The following is a 20589-nucleotide window of genomic DNA, read 5'->3' as shown; positions in this document are numbered from 1 at the left end:
GGAGTTTCAGCTTCAACATCAGTCCTTCCAATGAACACCCAGGACTGATCTCCTTTAGGATGGACTGGTTGGATCTCCTTGCACTCCAAGGGACTCTCAAGAGTCTTCTCCAACACCACAGTTCAAAAAAATCAATTCTTCGGTGCTCAGCTTTCTTCACTGTCCAACTCTCACATCCATACATGACCACTGGAAAAACCATAGCCTTGACTAGACGGACCTTTGTTGGCAAAGTAATGTCTCTGCTTTTAAATGTGCTATCTAGGTTGGTCATAACCTTCCTTCCAAGGAGTAAGCATCTTTTAATTTCATGGCTGCAGTCACCATCAGCAGTGATTTTGGAGCCCAAAAAAATAAAGTCTGACACTGTTTCCCCATCTATTTCCCATGAAGTGATGGGACCAGATGCCATGATCTTAGTTTTCTGAATGTTGAGCTTTAAGCCAACTTTTTCACTCTCCTCTTTCACTTTCATCAAGAGGCTCTTTAGTTCTTCTTCGCTTTCTGCCATAAGGGTGGTGTCATCTACATATCTGAGGTTATTGATATTTCTCCCGGCAATCTTGATTCCAGCTTGTGTTTCTTCAGCCCAGCGTTTCTCGTGATGTACTCTGCATATAAGTTAAATAAGCAGGGTGACTATATACAGCCTTGACGTACTCCTTTTCCTATTTGGAGGCAGTCTGTTGTTCCATGTCCAGTTCTAACTGTTGCTTCCTGACCTGCATACAGGTTTCTCAAGAGACAGGTCAGATGGTCTGGTATTCCCATCTCTTTCAGAATTTTCCACAGTTTATTGTGATCCACACAGTCAAAGGCTTTGGCATAGTCAATAAAGCAGAAATAGATGTTTTTCTGGAACTCTCTTGCTTTTTCGATGATCCAGCGGATGTTGGCAATTTGATCTCTGGTTCCTCTGCCTTTTCTAAAACCAGCTTGAACATCTGAAAGTTCATTGTTCATGTATTGTTGAAGCCTGGCTTGGAGAATTTTGAGCATTACTTTACTAGCGTGTGAGATGAGTGCAATTGTGCGGTAGTTTGAGCATTCTTTGGCATTGCCTTTCTTTGGGATTGGAATGAAAACTGACCTTTTCCAGTCCTGTGGCCACTGCTGAGTTTTCCAAATTTGCTGGCATATCGAGTGCAGCACTTTCACAGCATCATCTTTGAAGATTTGAAATAGCTCAACTGGAATTCCATCACCCTCACTAGCTTTGTTTGTAGTGATGCTTTCTAAGGCCCACTTGACTTCACATTCTAGGATGTCTGGCTCTAGGTGAGTGATCACACCATCGTGATTATCTGGGTCGTGAAGATCTTTTTTGTACAGGTCTTCTGTGTATTCTTGCCACCTCTTCTTAATATCTTCTGCTTCTGTTAGATCCATACCATTTCTGTCCTTTATCGAGCCCATCTTTGCATGAAATGTTCCCTTGGTATCTCTAATTTTCTTGAAGAGATCTCTAGTCTTTCCCATTCTGTTGTTTTCCTCTATTTCTTTGCATTGATCGCTGAGGAAGGCTTTCTTATCTCTCCTTGCGATTCTTTGGAACTCGGCATTCAGATGCAGTCAGTTTAGTTCTTTGCTATGAATGGTATAGCTTGCAGTGTGGATTTTTGACAACTTTTCTGTATCAGTCTTGGAGCACTGGTTTTGTAGACCAGGAAGACACTCAGGGTTCTAATGGATGAGATAGCTACATCTGAGTTTCCAAAAGCTGTTCTGGAGAATAGACTGATATGGACAATGTCTAGAAACCACTTGGAAGCCCCTTTCTAAAAATAACAAGTGTGGGGCTCCTTTGAGGCCCTGCCAGTGGGACACACGTGCACCAGACCTGCTAAAAAGATGGGATTTACCCAGTTTCATCCAAGGAAACTGAGGCTCAGAAAAGTTAATGATCTGCCCGTTGTCAGAAGAGAGCAGATGCTGCTGCCACCACCAGGGCACTCTGCTGTCGCAACGCGTCAAGCTGTAGGTGAGAAATGGGACTCGAATTGCCCCATAGACCTTTCGTTTCCGAGTGCAGGACAGCCGGGTTTTTAAAAGGTTCCCATGCATTTATACGACACCTTAGCCAGAATGAATGTCCTCTTTTCTTTCCTTTTAAACAGCTCTGAGCAGCGGGTCCCCTGTTCTACTTCTTACCACAGCTCTGGTTTGCACTCGGGTGACAGTGTCACAAAGGCAGGACCTCTGGGCCTTCCGGAAATCAGACAAGTGCCAACTGTTGTGATTGAATGTGATGACAATAAAGAAAATGTGCCTCATGAAGCAGACTATGAAGACTCTTCTTGCCTGTACACAAGAGAAGAGGAGGAGGAGGAGGAAGAGGATGAGGATGATGACAGTTCATTGTATACCAGTAGGTACTTCTGAACTCTTGGGGCGTGGCGGGCGCGAAGGGGCGTGGCAGGCACGAGGGGGCGTGGTGGGCGCGAGGAGCTGCCCACCTCTGTGGATTCAAATCCGAGGTCCAGTGTTATTATTTCTTCGTTAGTAAAATGAAAGGGTGACGGTCTTCTGAACAACATCAGAGCTCTAAAAACTGCAGCATCATGCTGCCATCTCTTCTTTAGATGTTCTTCTTTCTCTGATTGCTTCCTGCGGGATGCCATGTGCGGTTCTGTGCTTAGCCGCTTAGTCGTGTCGGACTCTTTGCAACCCATGGACTGTAGCCTACCAGGCTCCTCTGTCCATGGGGATTCTCCAGGCAAGAATACTGGAGTGGGTTGCCATGACCTCCTCCAGGGGGTCTTCCCAACCCAGGGATCGAACCAAGGCCTCCCGCATTGCAGGCAGATTCTTTGCTATCTGAGCCACCAGGGAAGCCCCCATCAAAAAAAAGTTGAAGAGAAGAAGCACTTTAAAATTCAATTCCAGTCTACAAAATACACTAAAGTACTAACTGTTATATATGGGACAAATTCATTTGTAAACATACCTCAACCACTTCAGAAAGCCTGAATTTAAATTTCTTCTTTAAGGCCTTTCAGTGTGCTAAAAGACAAGGAAAAAAATGAAGAAAGCAAAGTTCAAAATCTGTCATTCTGGTTCCAAAAAAATGAATGTTTCAATTGAATGAATATTGACTGATACTTGATCAACCTGTAATGCATGAACTTAAATAATACCAAACTTTTACTGTGTGCCTGACAATAGGCTAAGATTTCATTCTTATCTACATCTTACAACCCCCAGGGGCATAAATTCCTGCCCCATTTTACAGGCTTGGGGAGGGGGATGGAGCAGCTAGGAGCTTGCCCAGTGCTTCCCGTCTGCTAAGAGGTGGCGCTGAGAGCTGAAGCTGCCTGGGCCTTACTCCAAAGCCCATGTTCTAAAACCAGCAGCAGAAGAAAGAAGACAAGCACTTACTGTGCAAAATCCAAAGGGATCCCCCAAACTTGCCACTTCCCGGGCTCTTCCTCTTGCTCCACATACCAGGCTTCAGGTAGTGATCTTAACTTGAGCACTGGAAACAGTCCTGCTGTGCAGGAGGGAACCACGGAGGGGCAGCCAAAGGCCCATGTTGTCCAGCCTCTGCCCATCACTTTCTGCCGGAATGATGGAGCATTTTATACCAGGGTTTCCTAACCTCAGCACTCATGACGTCTTGGGCCAGATGACTGATTGTCATGGCAGCTGCCCTGTGCATCGTAGGATGTTGAATAGCCTCTACCCACTGGATGCCAGTAGCAGCCTCCCCACCAGACCCCAGTTTGACAACCAAAAATGTCTCTAGACTTTGCCAAATGTTCCCTGGGGGGCAAAAATCACCCCTGATTGAGAATCATGGATTCTTTCCAGATGGAAGGTGCTCAGAACCTCCTGTATTGAAAAGCAGTGCCCAAATATGGCCTTTCAATGAGCTTGTTCTCCCTCCCACCCCACACTGTGACCCCACGTTGCCCAGCTTTACTTTGCTCCATACCCCCAGCCCCGCTGTAGCTGATCTCTTTTGTCTCCTGTAATTCCCTGGCTTACCATACATCACCTCTGAGCCTTCATACAGGCAGGTGCACTCCAGCCAGCTGCCGGTTGGTCTCATTTATCCTGCATGTGCCAGCCCCTCCTCCTCCATGTTTTGCATTCTATTTTATGCTCCATAGTCTGTCCTGCCCTCCTTTGTGATGTTGCCCCCAGGTGGGGAGTTCCTGGGGAGCAGAGATCCAGTCACTGGTTGCCCGTGTGCTCCTCACATGCCCAGCACACTGAGAGGTAGACAGGGCATGATGATGGCAGAAACTGTATGAAAGTGACATAGAGTAACTTTCCTCCTTTGACTGAGGTCTTGACCACTCTCAGGTGTTGGGCTATTTTATGCGTCTCCCTGTCTTGCACCCTGTGGTCCACAGCTGACCCTGGGGGAGCCCGGACCCCAGGTTGGCGATGACTTTATTAACTCATCTTTTCCCTCCTGCAGGCTCCCTGGCCATGAAGGTGTGCAGGAAGGACTCCTTAGCCATCAAGCTCAGCAACAGGCCCTCCAAGCGAGAGCTGGAAGAAAAGAACATCCTTCCCCGGCAGACAGATGAGGAGCGACTGGAGCTTCGACAGCAGATTGGCACCAAGCTCACCAGGTAGGTCAGTGGCTTCCTTGGACTGTTTGAGGTGTACTCGAAATCTTATTCTCTTTGAAAAGCCTATGGCCATGTTTGTGGTCCTCATGGAGTAAGCAAGATGTAAAACATAATTTTATCCTGATGGTTTTAATAGCATAAAAACATAACGTGGCACTTCAAGAATAATCCCAAATTGGGAGAAGGTAGCAGAAACAAGTAAAATGATGTCCAGTGTTAAGGCTGTTGTTGTTTAGTCCCTAAGTCATGTGTGACTCTTTGCTACCCTGTGGACTGCAGCCCGTCAGGCTTCCCAGTCCTTCAGTGTCTCCCAGAATTTGCTCAAACTCATGTCCATCGAGTTGGTGATGCCATCCAACCAACTCATCCTCTGTCGTCCCCTTCTCCTCCTGCCCTCAGTCTTTCCCAGCATCAGAGTCTTTTCCAATGAGTCAACTCTTCACATGAGGTGGCCAAAGTATTGGAGTTTCAGCTTCAACATTAGTCCTTCCAATGAACACCCAGGACTGATCTCCTTTAGGATGGACTGTTTGGATCTCCTTGCAGTCCAAGGGACTCTCAAGAGTCTTCTTCAACACCACAGTTCAAAAGCATCAATTCTTTGGCGCTCAGCTTTCTTCACCGTCCAACTCTCACATCCATACATGACCACTGGAAAAACCATAGCCTTGACTAGACGGACCTTTGTTGGCAAAGTAATATCTCTGCTTTTTAATATGCTGTCTAGGTTGGTCATAACTTTGCTTCCAAGGAGTAAGTGTCTTTTAATTTCATGGCTGCAGTCACCATCTGCAGTGATTCTGGAGCCCAAAAAAATAAAGTCTGACACTGTTTCCACTGTTTCCCCATCTATTTCCCATGAAGTGATGGGACCAGATGCCATGATCTTAGTTTTCTGAACGTTGAGCTTTAAGCCAACTTTTTCACTCTCCTCTTTCACTTTCATCAAGAAGCTCTTTACTTCTTCTTCACTTTCTGCCATAAGGGTGGTGTCATCTACATATCTGAGGTTATTGATATTTCTCCCGGCAATCTTGATTCCAGCTTGTGTTTCTTCAGCCCAGCGTTTCTCGTGATGTACTATGCATATAAGTTAAATAAGCAGGGTGACTATATACAGCCTTGACGTACTCCTTTTCCTATTTGGAAGCAGTCTGTTGTTCCATGTCCAGTTCTAACTGTTGCTTCCTGACCTGCATACAAGTTTCTCAAGAGACAGGTCAGATGGTCTGATATTCCCATCTCTTTCAGAATTTTCCACAGTTTATTGTGATCCACACAGTCAAAGGCTTTGGCATAGTCAATAAAGCAGAAATAGATGTTTTTCTGGAACTCTCTTGCTTTTTCGATGATCCAGCGGATGTTGGCAATTTGATCTCTGGTTCCTCTGCCTTTTCTAAAACCAGCTTGAACATCTGAAAGTTCCCGGTTCACGTATTGCTGAAGCCTGGCTTGGAGAATTTTGAGCATTACTTTACTAGCGTGTGAGATGAGTGCAATTGTGCGGTAGTTTGAGCATTCTTTGGCATTGCCTTTCTTTGGGATTGGAATGAAAACTGACCTTTTCCAGTCCTGTGGCCACTGCTGAGTTTTCCAGATTTGCTGGCATATCGAGTGCAGCCCTTTCACAGCATCATCTTTGAGGATTTGAAATAGCTCAACTGGAATTCCATCACCCTCACTAGCTTTGTTTGTAGTGATGCTTTCTAAGGCCCACTTGACTTCACATTCCAGGATGTCTGGCTCTAGGTGAGTGATCACACCATCGTGATTATCTGGGTCGTGAAGATCTTTTTTGTACAGGTCTTCTGTGTATTCTTGCCACCTCTTCTTAATATCTTCTGCTTCTGTTAGGTCCATACTAGTTCTGAAACATCTCTTCACCTTAAAATATCACCATCCCACTCAGGAGTGAACTGGCACCGTTTTTATTTTTTTGCAATCACGTTTGACCAGGAAATCTTCAGCATCTTCTAAGCTGGGGCAGACATAGCCCCCTCTTGAAATGGAAAACATCCCTTTAGGGAAGCCTTGGAAACCTTGCTTGGGTTTGGAAAGGATGTTTCTCCGTGTGATGTGCTTTTCCTAGACCAGAGTAGCTGGTGATTCAGACCCCTCACCTGTGCTTCTTCCCAGTGATCAAAGGAGATCCTGACTTCATTTCAGCCACCGGGAGTATTCGCTTTCTAGGACCACCATAACAAAGTACCACTAGCTGAGTGGCTTGCCCATCAAAAATGTATGGTCTCACAGTCTGGAGCCTGCATATCTGAAATCAAGTTGTCAGCAGGGTTCGTTCCTTCTAAGGGCCGTGGGGGAGAATCTGTTCCAGGCCCCTCCCTGGCTTCCGGTAGTTCGTGGACAGTCTTTAGCCTTCCTTGGCTTGTAGATGTATCATCCTGATCTCTGCCTTCATCGTCCATCAGCATTCTCCCTTGCTGTGTCTGTCTGTCCACATTTCGCCTTTTTAGGAGGAAACCAGTCATCTTAGGTTCAGACCCAACCCTTGTCAACTTGTTTTAACTTGATTACCTCTAAAAAGACCCTGTCTCCAAATAAGCTCACACTCTGAGGTATTGGAGATTAGGACTTGGACCTCAGCACTGTGTTTTTAATGTATTAATCTGGCTGCCTTGGGTCTCAGTTGCAGCATGCAGGATCTTTCCTTGCAGCACACAGACTCTGCAGTTGCAGCTTGCGGTGTCTGGTTGTGGTGTGTCGGCTCAGTCGTTCAGCAGTTGCAGCATGTGGACTCTTTAGTTGTGGCACGTGAGCTCCAGAGTGTTTGGGCTCGGTAGTTGCAGCCTGTGGACTTAATTGCTAAACAGCATGTGGGATCTTAGCTCCCCGACCAGGGATTGAACCCAAGTCCCCTGCAATACAAGGTGGGATCTTAAACACTGGACTACCAGGGAAGTCCCAGGACCTCAGCATTTGTATTTTGGGGAAATGCAATTCAAACCCTACCACTTGGGGGAACAAAATGTGTCTACCTAGAAAAGGAGCCAGAAAATCAAATGCATGCCTGGGGCCAGATAGGTATTGAACATAAGGAAAGCAGGCAGTTCTGATATTATCAGGGTGTGCTAGAAACTGGGGTGAGATGAAAAGTCCACCCTTTATCAAAAGGGGTCACCACTCTTCAGCTTCAGCCCCCTGCTGTTGTAGAGAAATGAAGAACCATTTATCTGACATTATGAAAAAAAACTGGGTTTTTTTTTTAATGAAAATTTCAAATTTTTTTAACATTGTACAGACCAAGCAGAATATAATTATGGATTAAATTTAGCCCCAGGATCATGTCTCAGCCTGTGCCCCTGGATTTAATCTCTGACCTGGAAATCATAGTTTTTCCTGTCTACAGGATAGTCCTAGATGCTATGGGCATGCACTATACACTTGGATGACATGAGATTGAATTCTTCAGTGTGTGATAAACGTAGACATGTGTGTGTGTCTATCTGTTGTTCAGCCACTCAGTCATGTCCAACTCTTGGCGACCCCGTGGACTGCAGCATGCCAGGCCTCCCGATCCTTTGCTGTGTCCTGGAGTTTGCGTAAACTCATGTCCATCGAATCGGTGATGCCATCCAACTGTTTCATCTTCTGTTGTTCCCTCTCCTCCTGCCTTCAGTCTTTCCCAGCATCAGAGTCTTTTCCAATGAGTTAGCTCTTCACATCAGGTGGCCAAAGTATTGGAGCTTCAGCTTCAGCATCAGTCCTTTCAATGAATATTTAGGACTGATTTCTTTTAGGATGGTCTTCCCTCATAGCTCAGTTGGTAAAGAATCCACCTGTACTGCAGAAGACCCTGGTCCGATTCCTGGGTTGGGAAGATCCCCTGGAGAAGGGAAAGGCTACCCACTCCAGTATTCTGGCCTGGAGAATTCCATGGACTGTATAGTCCGTGGGGTCACAAAGAGTTGGACACGACTGAGTGCCTTTCACTCACTTCTTTTAGGATTGACTGGTTGGATCTCCTTGCAGTCCAAGGGACTCTCAAGAGTCTTCTGCAGCACCACAGTTCAAAAGCATCAATTCTTTGGTGTCCAGCCTTCTTTATGGTCCAAATCTCACATCTGTATATGACTACTGGAAAAAGCCATAGCTTTGACTAGACGGACCTTCGTCAGTAAAGTGATGTCTCTGCTTTTTAATGGGCTTCCCTGATAGCTCAGTTGGTAAAGAATCCTCCTTCAATGCAGGAGACCCCGGTTCATCGGAAGGATCTGCTGGAGAAGGGATAGGCTACCCACTCCAGTATTCTTGGGCTTCCCTTGTGGCTCAGATGGTAAAGAATCTGCCTGCAATGTGGGAGACCTGGGTTCAATCCCGGGTTGGGAAGATCCCCGGAGAAGGGAAGGACTACCACTCTGGTATTCTGGCCTGGAGAGTTCCATGGACTGTATAGACCATGGGGTTGCAAAGAGTTGGACACAACTGAGTCACTTTCACTTTCACTGCTTTTTAATATGCTGTCTAGGTTTGTCATAGCTTTTCTTCCAAGGAGCAAGCATCTTTTAATTTCATGGCTGCAGTCACTGTCCACAGTGATTTTTGAGCCCAAGAAAATAGTCTATCTCTGTTTCCATTTTTCACCCATCTATTTGCCTTGAAGTGATAGGACTGGATGCCATGATCTTAGTTTTTTGAATGTTGAGTTTTAAACCAGTTTTTTTTCACTCTCCTCTTTCACTTTCATCAAGAGGCTCTTTAGTTCCTCTTCCTTCTACTATTAGGATGGTGTCATCGGCATATCTGAGGTTATTGATATTTCTCCCTGCAATCTTGATTTCCAGCTTGTGCTTCATCCAGCCTGGCATTTCGCATGATGTACTCTGCATATAAGTTAAATAAGCAGGATGACAATATACAGTCTTGACATACTTCTTTCCCAATTTGGAACTAGTTCATTGTTCCAGATCTGTAGCAACTGGGAATTAACATCTTCTAGGATCCCAATTAATTTGAATGGGGTTATGTGGATTAATCATTAAAGAAATATACTATATCCCTAAAAAGAACTTTTGACCCAGCTCTCTCTCTCTCAGGAATTTAGTCAGTTGGTTTTCAGAATATTTGTCATTGACTATGAAAGAATACATTAAGATGAATGGAGAAACTGGTTGAAATAGCTGCAGCTGCTTTTTTTTCTTAATGTGTATGAGTCTGAGAATCAGAACGATTTAAGGTTAAAGGCACTGGTCATTGTTGATAGTTTGAATCTATTCCTACGGCCTGAGATCCAGTACCATGCGTCATGGGGCGTCAGATGTAGGTGCCCCCTCTGAAAATTACCAGAAGTCTCCCTCTTCCCTCCTCCTTGGTTCTTATCATTGTCATCTCTCTCTTTTGTTTTTTTAACTATTTCCTTTTATTTATTTATTTGGCTGCCCCAGGTCTTAGTTGCAGCATGCAGAATCTTTGATTTTCGTTGCAGAGTCTTTAGTTGTGGCATGTGGGATCTGGTTCCCAGAGCAGGGATTGAACCCAGGCCTGCTGCACTGGGAGCACGGAGTCTTAGCCACTGGCCCACCAGCGAAGTCCTTGCCCTCTCTTAAAGAGCTGTTGTCTTTACAATGACAGGGGCGTGGGGAATGCGATAGGGGAGATGGGGAATGATGCCCTGACCATTCCCATGAAACCTAATGTGTCATTTTCTCTTATGTAGAATTTAATATGCTAGAAAGAGAGAGTATTCTAAATCTGTATTTTATGCTCCTAAGTAGTTCACACTACGGGAAGAATATAAAATAATATATACAGAGGATTATGTGCGGCTTTAAATCGTCATATAATGTTCAGGGGAGAAACTTGAAATCCATCTTTAATGCTCATAGCACTGGCAGTAAAAGCAGTATTAAATCCTGCCTTCTGACTGGAGCTTGCATCCTGTTTGCGGTTTGGGAGAATCAGCATTAGGAGTCTGAACACAGCAGAGCCCAGTTCCAAGGCAGCAAAGGGCATCTCCCCCAGATCTCAGGGCTGATGCCAACTGTGAGCTGGTACCTTCCCAGGCCAGGCAATTTCTGCTGCAAAAAAAACCACTTTCTAAAAATAGGAATAACAATCAAAGGCTCTGGGAATTCAGTTCAACTTTGGCTGACTTGAGGGTGCCCTGGACACACGTCCCTGTGAATCACTTGAAAGAAAGAAGGGAGGAAAACAGACTTGAGTGAAGTTTTGAAGGAGCTTCCTCATGCACCTGGCTTCGCAGCCTTGCAGCAGCAGTCGCATCCTCCTCTTCACCACTTGGGCTGGGATGAGGGATGGAGTGGAGAAGGGACCATAGGGGAGCGGGAAGAGGGCGCGGATATCCGCCCGCCTTCACATCCGCAACGCGTGGGTGGGAATGGCTCAGGTTGGTGGGCTTTTTCTGTGGATTCTGAGCCCTCCTGTAAACAAAACTGAAATTAGATACCAGCCACCAAGCTGCAACTGGGTGATTGGAATACGCTAAATATGACAGGAATGGAGTTATTGAATCCTGCAGCATTTGCATAACAAACTCGTGAAATCTTCGAGCAGCTCAGGCTTTCAGATCATTTGACATCTCCTACTAACTCACTGTGCAAAATAGAAAATCTTCTCTAAAAGCCCTTCAGAAAGGCTGACATCTTCTCAAAGGTGCTAAGTTGAGTCAAGGCTACAGCACAACCTGACGATGGAAAGTTAAGAGAAGCTACACATTGGTTTTACGTTCATTTCAATGAAAGGTTCAAACATTGTCCTGAGAAAGATTTAAGTGAGTTGTGTTGGGAGGAGGTGGAATAAAACTTCAGGACTACATAGGTAGAGGTTGTGGCCCTGAGGCGTGAGCCACACCCATCATGAAAAGTGAAAGTCACTCTGTTGTGTCTGACTCTTTGCAACCCCATAGACTATACAGTCCATGGAATTCTGCAGAATACTGGAGTGGGTAGCCATTCCCTTTGCCAGGGGATCTTCCCAACTCAACGATCAAACCCAGGTCTCCCGCATTGCAGGCAGATTCTTTACCAGTTGAGCCACCAGGGAAGCCACACCTATCATAGATATTGCCAATTGGGTCCTTGAATTCTGTAATCAATAGAAGCTGATTAAGAGGCCAGATGAGAGGTTCAGGCAAGGCTTTATTGGGACTCATGCTGCACCCCACAGGAGCAAAAACAAGTAACAAGTGCCAAAGTGGGTGCCGAGCTGGTTCCTTAAATGGGATGAGGGTAGGGGCAGATGGGTAGGTTGGATGAGAGGAGTGGTTTAGGTGGTTTGCTTACCCTTTTGGTGGTGCTGTGTGCAAGGATCATGCCCAGGACCCTGCTCGGGCTCCCAGCACCTCAGAGATGGAGGTTGATTTGTGGCCCTTTTGCATCTTGTTCATAATTGCCCCAACTGAGCATGAGTGCAGTTACTTTTAGTCCCTGATAGTTTCTTTGTATGCTGTTGCTGGAGGAGATGTTTGTCCAGGTGTAAGCGCAAGTGCTCGGGTAGAGGGTCGCAGGTCCCAGCCGGTCTCACAGGGACCCACAGCTGCTGAACGTGTGTCAGGGCCTTGCAGAGACATCTGCAGCCTTGCCCTCTTGTCTCAGCCTCCAGCTGTTAAGAAATGCAGTGAAGACTGAGTTCTTGCCATCCTGTTGCTAGAGATGAGCCCTGACGGTGTGCATGTGAGTGCCTGTGTGTGTGCGTGTGTGTGTGTATGTGTGTAGGGGAGGAGTCAGTCTGCAAGCTCCGCGCTGGATGTCAAGGAGCAAAGCCACGTCTGGCAGGCCCTTCCCGTGCTCCGCACTTGGGACTCGCAGCTGCCCCGGTCGTTTGTGCAGTTTCCAGTGATGCAAGCGTGTGGGACCAAGGAGCTGCATTTTGTCCAGCAGAAATAGAATCCATCTCAGGGTTTAAAACTTGCAAAGGTTTAAAAATAAAAGTGGCCCTCTTTGGGGGGTGGGGAGTCTTAGGTTTTTCCGTTTGTTTGGGGTTTTTTGGTGGGGGCCGGTGGGGGAGGGTTGGCCACGCCGTGCAGCACGTAGGATCTTGGTTCCCGACCAGAGACAGAATCTGCGCACCTGCATTGGAAGCTCAGAGTCTTAACCACTGGACCACCAGGGAGGTCCCTGGTGGTTTTTTTAATACGTTTTTTATTTTTTATTATTTTTTTAATACGTTTTTTAAATGGCTGATCATTCTAGTGGCTTTTCAAATTCAGGGCATAGAGGGGCAGGAAGAGTGCGGCTATATTCAGCTACAGACCAAGCAGAGAATGGGTGAGTCCTGAGGAGGCTGCTTTGTTGCTGTTCAGTCGCTTAGTCGTGTCCGACTCGTTGCAACCCCATGAACTGCAGCACACTAGGCTTCTCTGTCCTTCATTACTTCCCTGAGCTTGTTCAAACTCATGTCCATTGAGTCGGTGATGCCATCCAACCATCTCATCTTCTGTCATCCCCTTCTCCTCTTGCCCTCAATTTTTCCCAGCATCAGAGTCTTTTCCAGTGAGTCTGTTCTTCACCTCAGGTGGCCAAAGGATTGGAGCTTCAGCTTCAGCATCAGTCCTTCCAATGAATATTTAGGGTTGATTTCCTTTAGGATGGACTGGTTTGATCTCCTTGCAGTCCAAGGGACTCTGAAGAGTCTTCTCCAACACCACAGTTCAAAAGTGTCAGTTCTTTGACACTCAGCCTTCTTTATGGTCCAACTCTCACACCCATACATGACTACTGGAAAAACCATAGCTTTGTCTGTGTGGACCTTTGTCAGCAAAGTGATGTCTCTGCTTTTTAATACACTGTCTAGGTTTGTCATAGCTATTCTTCCAAGGAGCAAGAGTCTTTTAATTTCGTGGCTGCAGTCACCATCCACATTGATTTTGAAGCCCAAGAAAATGAAATGTGATGCTGTTTCCACATTTTCTCCATCTGTTTGCCATGAAGTGATAAGACTGGGTGCCATGATCTTAGTTTTTTGAAGGTTGAGTTTTAAACCAGCTTTTTTCACTCTCCTTTTTCACCTTTATCAAGAGGCTCTTTAGTTCCTCTTCGCTTTCTGCCATTAAAGTGGTATCATTTGCATTTTGTTGATATTTCAAATAGGCTGCTTATGGCCACATTTTAAGAGGTTTCTCTTAACCCAAAAGAGTTAGATAAAGGAAGTGCTTATAGTTCTCCACGGATTTTCCTCCTGCTCGTGATTGGGGTCATTGGCAATGATGATTCTTGTTTGTTGTTCATCTTAACTAATGTCAGAAAGAAAGACCCTATTTCTCAGAATATTTGGCTAAGAAAGAGAGCTGTATGTTTAGGGATGACCCCTTGGGGTGATGGTCCCTGACATAACATTGTCGAAGACTTTGGAGCCTTTGCTGTTGAGAAAATGCTCTTCTAGGCACACTTCATCTGACCACCTTCTCCACAACCCTGCCAGGTGGCTGCAGTCGGGACTTCGTTCTTGTAGGTGAGGAAACAGCTGTGAACCTTAGAGATAGTGAGCAGCAAAGAGAAACACACCTTCCAAATCCAGAACCTTCTATTTTAAGCCAACATGCTGAGAACAACATTTAGTTTGGTTTTGTTTTCGTGTAGCGGTGGGTGCCTGTGGTTGGGTGGGGATTGTGTGGGAGGGTGGAGTCCTGAACCAGTGGCTCAGGCTTATGGGAGCAAACGTGCTCATGGGAGAGATAAGCCATGGAAGGAAGAAGGAATAGGAGATGGTCTGCCATTTTGGATTGAACTGGGCTTTCTCTTGCATTTCAGTAGCACTGTCCGTAATAAGTGGGCTTCCTTGGTGGCTCAGACGGTAAAGAATATGCCTGCCAACGCAGGAGACACAGGTTCAATCCGTGGGTCAGGAAGATCCCTTGGAGAAGGAAATGGCTACCCACTCCAGGATTCTGGGGGCTTCCCTGAAATGAGTAGGAAGAGCTGAAACACTTGACATCGAGGTCTGGCTCTCAAGACACTGGGACCTGACGCAGTGTGAGCAGCAGTGTGCGTGGTTCCCGCAGAGTGGTCCCTGGCTCACCAGCATCGCCTGGTAAAATCCAGGTTTTCAGGTTCCACCCAGACTCTGAATCAGAGGGTGGGGCCCAGAAATGTGCCTTTTAACAGGCATGATTCTGCTACACACTGAAGTCTGGAAAGTAGTGGTGCAGTAGAGAGCAATCAAAGACTGTGAAGCTGGGCCTGAGAGGGACAGCTCCATCCACCTTTTAACTAGCCAAGTTCCTGGCGAGCCTTAGTTTCTCTCCCTGTAAGACTGACTTTCCACTTACTGTCATCTAGGAGCACTAGAAGAGTAATTCTCCACATTGTGGTAGATAATGAACAGTAGTCCCTTCTGTCTCATTATGAAGTTGAATGCCGTATTATGCTAGACTCATTATTTAGAATAAGTAATGCTAGCTGCCCTAACAGATAAATCCTGAATTCCAGTGGTTTAAGCCATTAAAAGTGTATGTTTTGCTGGAGTAAAGCCTCACGTGGGTCAGGTAGCTTCTGTCCATATATTCATCACGTGCTTCTAGAATCCATGGCTCCAGCATCTCCATAGCCAGGGAAGGAGGAGTCTTCAATACACCCATCACTTCTGCTAGTCCAAGAAGCAGAACAAGGCTCATTTTTTTTTTCCACAGTGGGCTTTGTACCTGTATCACAAGGAGGCTGTTTGTGAGTTTCTTCACTCCTTTCACAACTGCATTTCCTGGATGTGAAGAAATATAGAATTAGAGCACTTTAGAGCTGCAGCAGACATTCACATATCACCACCTCTAACATCCTTAATTTTACAGTTAAAGAAACTGAGATCAGAAGAAATTAAGCTGCTAGCCAAGTTCACATAGTTATCTGGTTATACTGGGATCTGAAACCAAGACCTTTGACCCCAGCCAGTGCTAAAATTAATACCGTCAGGAAGAGGAGAAATGAATTCACTTCCCACTGGAAGAAACAAGCCAGTTATTTGTTAGAAAGAATAACAAGTCATAGGTCTTGGCTCATTTTCTCAATTCCTGTATGAAAGAGAAATGACTCAAAAGTTTTGGATTAAATCTTTAAGAAACATCTTCAGAAATCAAAAAGCCCATGAGTAAGGAATCCTTGAATTTTCTCACGGATAGTTTCTTTCAGGGGCATCGTTTCCTTGTCTACCCCATGTGGCTAAAGGAACATTTAAATAAAGTGCCCATGTGAGAGAGATGTCCCCATCTTAATAGTTAATCACAGCTGGGAAAGTCTCATTAGTAACTTTGAAGACAGAGCAGGCACTTGAGACGACTCTTTATCTGATGCCTTAGTTTGGAGTTGGTCTACTCTAGTGATTCTGTCATTCAGATGATAAATGAAGCTCTAGTCATTTATACTTAAGAAGATTTCTTTGTTCTTAGCTTCAGTGGTGAAGTTGGCATTTCTGGTCTCCAGAATCATTCCCATGGTGTGTAGCCCTCTTTCTTTCTCATCCACCAAATCTGGCCACAGGTTTGGCTGTCAGTGATTTTTCTGCAGCTCTCCTATTAGCGCTAGCACGTAATCCTGAATATTTAAATAGCAGAACTGCATTACAACTGAGATGTTTGCAGTATACTAGTTTATCATGGGTCCCCACGCCGTCTTTGTTTACTGGCAAAGAAAAAAAAAAACCCTCTCATCCAAAATGCTAATGAGTAATTCATTTTATTTATCTTCATTATATCCATTTCCCTCTTCTTGGTTTAGAATGCAAAGATTTTTTATAATAGCCTTGAAAATTGCATATATGCTAACTAAATAGTAATTTTTGACAGAATATAAACAGGAAAAATCAACCATCCAAAGACCCAAACCCTGGAAAGTCGCTTTTCCCTCTGATTCCGAAGGCAATTCCTTTGAAATACAAGTGAATACGCTTCTATTTTAGGAAGTGTGATCGTGAAAATTTTATGTTCTATGCCCACTGAACCATTAAAACAATAGTTCTTCAAAACGGGCAGCCTTGTTAGTGCCTTTGGGGAAAAAAAAGTAGGCAGACAGATAAACATTGGGTGCTGACAGGTAATCAGGGTGTTGAAGAGAGTTTTGCCTACGGTAAATGCAGCCCTCCTTTGGACGGTTGTGATTTCCTTGTGTTGTTGTTGTTTAGTCTCTAAGTCATGTCTGACTCTTTTCGACCCCATGGACTGTAGCCCAGCAGGCTCCTCTATCCATGGGATTTCCCAGGCAAGAATACTGGAGTGGGTTGCTATTTCCTTCTCCAGGGGATCTTCCTGGACCAGGGATCAGACAGGTGTCTCCTGCATTGGCAAGTGGATTCTTTACCCCTGAGCCTTGGGGGATGCTTATCTTCACGTTGTAACTTATTAGGCTCCCTCTTGAAAGATGCTGAGACAGGTGCATTAAAATGAGACTCTGCAGAGCTGCCCTCCCCAAATTTGGCTGGACCAATGAGTCTGCCATCTGCATATTCCACTCATCACAACCCAGGCAATGTGCCATCCAAGGGAAGCCCTCGCCACACCCTCTTGAGTGACCTGGGAGGTGGTACTTCCTTTAGATTCGTGGAAGCTGAGTGAGGTCAAGTGAGTACCTTCTGCCTGGAGCCTGCTGTGTCCTTGGAGATCACTCCATCTCATTTCTCTGTCGCGTTGTGCTCTCTCTTCACATTTTTCAACCACACGTAGCCATTTGGGGCCACAGGCTGTGAAATCTGATTCTCACCCCACAGTCAACAGCATCACTCAGAATGCTCAGGCCTTTCCCATGAAGGAGCTGTAAATTCATACAACCTTGTCCAAGTCTGAAGCACCATGAAAGTGAAAGTCACTCAGTTGTGCCTGACTCTTTGCGACACCATGGACTATGCAGTCCATGGAATTCTCCAGTCCAGAATACTGGAGTGGGTAGCCGTTCCCTTCCCCAGGGGATCTGCCCAACTCAGGGATCGAACCCAGGTCTCCTGCATTGCAGGCAGATTCTTTACCAGCTGAGCCACAAGGGAAGCCCCTGAAGCACCATATTATGCTAGAAATTATACCAGGAATGCAGTCCATTCTTTTAAATTTTACTTCCTACCGGAACAAGTAGAAAAGCTACTTCCAGGACACCCAGGTAGCATCGAAAGCAGTGCCGCTCCGCTGGTGGCCCACGTGGAAGGGGCTGGCCCCACAGACAGGGGCCAGAGGGAATCATTTTATAGCAAAAGATGGGCGTTGTCTTCAAGAAAGGAAGGCCACATGCCCTGCCAGGCCGGCCTAGTTTGGACATCACTATCAACAGGGTGATGAGTGTCTTCTTGTTTTTGCTGTTGTAGCTAAACTCCAAGCCCCACAGGAGGAGGTGGGGGCTAGTGAGAGGGACACCAAATGAAAGTCAACTAGTAGCACAGACTCCTGGGGTGCCGGACAGGCCGCTCCCATCGCTAGCCTCAGGACAGGTGACAGGGTGGTATCTGAACCGAGCATCCGCAGGTATGAAGGGATATTGTGGCCACGGTCCCAGCAGATTTAGAACTGTGGATGTGTGGGATGTGTATAAACACAACACTTACTGCATGAAGAAAAGACATCTGTATTCTGCATGCACACACACAGACACACAATGTCAGGAATGTCCGTCTTCTCAAGAAGGGTCCTGAGGAGGGTACTGTGCTTGGCTCTGGGTGAGCGTCTCTTTCTCCTTCCACCTGCTTCTCCGGGGATGCAGGTCTGGCTGGGAAGGATGGCTTTCAGGGCTCTGAGTGACTGAGTGTTTCTGTCCGCCGTGTATAAGATTCTTACTTTCAGACAAGCTCAAAAAGTACAACTAGCTCTCTTTAAAGACATGCTGGTCGGGCTCTGTTGGGAGGAGGAGATCACGCCTCCCTGAGGGGAAGGGTCTACGTCAGCCGGTTCCCTCGGGATGGACATGGGAGCCGTTTTCGCGTCCCAGGAGCTGGTCTTGCCGGCACTTCCGGTGACGGCCCTGCAGTCATGGGCAGGGCTGCCGGTGGACTCTGTCCAGGTTTGTCCCGGGTGCCTGCTGGTGTTGAGAAGCTCCCTGCCTGTTGGCTGGCGCTGCTGTGATCTTGAGATTTCCCTCTGTTCTCACACGTCCACGTGCACGTGAAGAGAGGGAAGGTGTGTGTGTGGGTCATGTGTGTGTATGCTGAATATCTGATGTGGACAGAATGCAAGGAAATTAAAAAAAAAAAAAAAAAGGAAATATATATGTGTGTGTCACACACACACAAGAGTGAGAGAAAAAGACAGGCCTGCTGTCCCCCAGGGTGGGAGCTGAGGATCCTATGGTTGACATGTGCTATGAACTCATGGTCTTTTTTTGGGAACATACTGGATGGGATATAGTTTTTTCTTACAAATGATCTATCTCCCAATCCACTGTGTAGATCAGGCCAAGAAATGATATTCATTTCCTGTATGGTCAAGGTCAAGCCTGTTGAAGTAACCATATCACACTCCGTTTTTACATTCTTTTTCCTCTTTGCCTTTCCCATTTGGTAGATCCTTTCCTAGAAAAATAAACCCATTCCTTGACTAGAACATGGGCTTCCCGAGTGGTGCAGTGGTAAAGAACCCGCCTGCCAGTGCAGGAGACAGGAGACATGGGTTCAATCCTTGGGTCGGGAAGATCCCCTGGAGCAGGAAATGGCAACCTACTCCAGTATTCTTGCCTGGGAAATCCCATGGACAGAGAGAGGAGCCTGGTGGGCCACAGTCCATGGGGTTGCAAAGAGTGGAACACGACTGAGCAACTGAACATGCATACATATGATTAGAACTCCGTCTTTTCTGATTCTTTCTGAATTAGCAAATAGATTTTCAAAAAGTGCAGGAAAGGCAAATCCAAAGTGGTTAGACATTCCTGAAATCTACAACGCTGCTGGGAGAAAAAAGACAGGGTTGGGGAGCATCTTTTTGTTACATCATCTCTCTCATCTCTCTCTCTAAATATATATATATGAGATAGATCTAAAAAGATAGATAGATGTGGAAGTTGTATGTATTTTGTGAAATATTATCAGTCCATAGGAAAGCACTTATAATTTAATAAGAATACCTACATTCTTCACCAGTCTTTCGTTCAACAGAGCTATTGGTTTAAAATGAAGCTATACATTAAAATTGTAGTGTCATAGACCAGGAAACAGTATGGAAACAAGACTTTTAACAAAGAGGGAATTACAGAAGACTTGGCAGAATCAGGTGGCCGAAATCCCCTCCACTTGAACGTCTGAGATTCCCTGGGGAGTTTTTGTGTTTTTCCATCTCCAGGTTTCTAAACAGCATGAAATCTCATCTGAACTCAAGTTGTGATTTTTTCCAGAAATAGGAGCTCAGAAGGGGCCCCAAGAGGCAGCTGTAGGAAAATAGCTGTGGTCCTGGAGAAGGAAGAGGAGAGAGGGGATCAGATGCTTGGCACCTGCCTCTCGGCTTCTGTGTCAGTCTGGCCTTTCAGCCTCCCCCGGGAGATGCTGATGGCCCCCAGATGACAGGGGGCCCTTTGGGCGGAACAGGAAAAGAGCGTGAGCTGCACAGACCCCTGTGGGTCCTGGAGTCATGCAGGTGTCTCATCAGAGCAGGCATGAGCCAAGGCATCCTGGGCTGACCTCCGGCCTTGCATCCATCACCTCGCTTTAGAGAGTAACGAAGCATTGTGTATGTCTTATATTGAGGCCCACCAAAGCAGGGCATTCGGGGAATCTGGACCCATGGTATTTTGTGAATGAATGAATAGATGAAGAAGTCTGTATTCTTCTGTCTGTATTGTCTAGCACAGGACCCTTCTGCGTGGGGGCTTCTGTGCCACTTCAAGGTTATACTGTCATGATACAGTCCAGCTGGTGAGTGGGGCACATGGTCCTGCCTCCCAAAGCTTCAGCCCTCTGCTGCAGGGGGCAAGATGGGCATAATGGAAGAATCACAAGTACCAGGATACAGCAGGAGATGCAAGACTATTGTCACACGCTGTGGAAGCACCTTAACCAAAAGGCTGGTGAACAGAGGAAGTGACATTTGAGGTTTAAGCTGCAATCTTGGGGATTACTGTCAGTTAGCCAGACAAAGAGGAAG

At 46.0% G+C, this 20589-nt stretch overlaps 1 protein-coding gene across 25 annotated transcripts in view; it reads left to right on the top strand.

The window, feature by feature from the left end:
* Positions 1-20589, top strand: part of PHACTR1 (phosphatase and actin regulator 1) — a 295378-nt gene that overhangs the window by 243749 nt on the left and 31040 nt on the right. For 20 of the 25 annotated variants that reach the window (XR_014063310.1, XR_014063311.1, XM_081523720.1 and 17 more), the window contains 2 exons: positions 2118-2368; positions 4427-4583. Coding sequence is in view for 23 of the 25 variants with exons in the window: in XM_081523720.1 (XP_081379846.1) it covers positions 2118-2368; positions 4427-4583 (408 nt within the window). In the remaining 2 variants the exon portion in view is untranslated. The remainder of the gene's footprint in view (positions 1-2117; positions 2369-4426; positions 4584-20589) is intronic. The other 5 variants (XM_081523727.1, XM_081523728.1, XM_081523718.1 and 2 more) reach the window with 1 other exon arrangement.

Source organism: Giraffa tippelskirchi, chromosome 8 (genome assembly GCF_054371585.1).
Source record: "Giraffa tippelskirchi isolate mGirTip1 chromosome 8, T2T-mGirTip1v1.2.pri, whole genome shotgun sequence".
Classification (NCBI taxonomy): Eukaryota; Metazoa; Chordata; class Mammalia; order Artiodactyla; family Giraffidae; genus Giraffa; species Giraffa tippelskirchi.
Note: the sequence above shows the minus strand (reverse complement) of the source record. Positions and strands in the feature narration are given on the sequence as shown.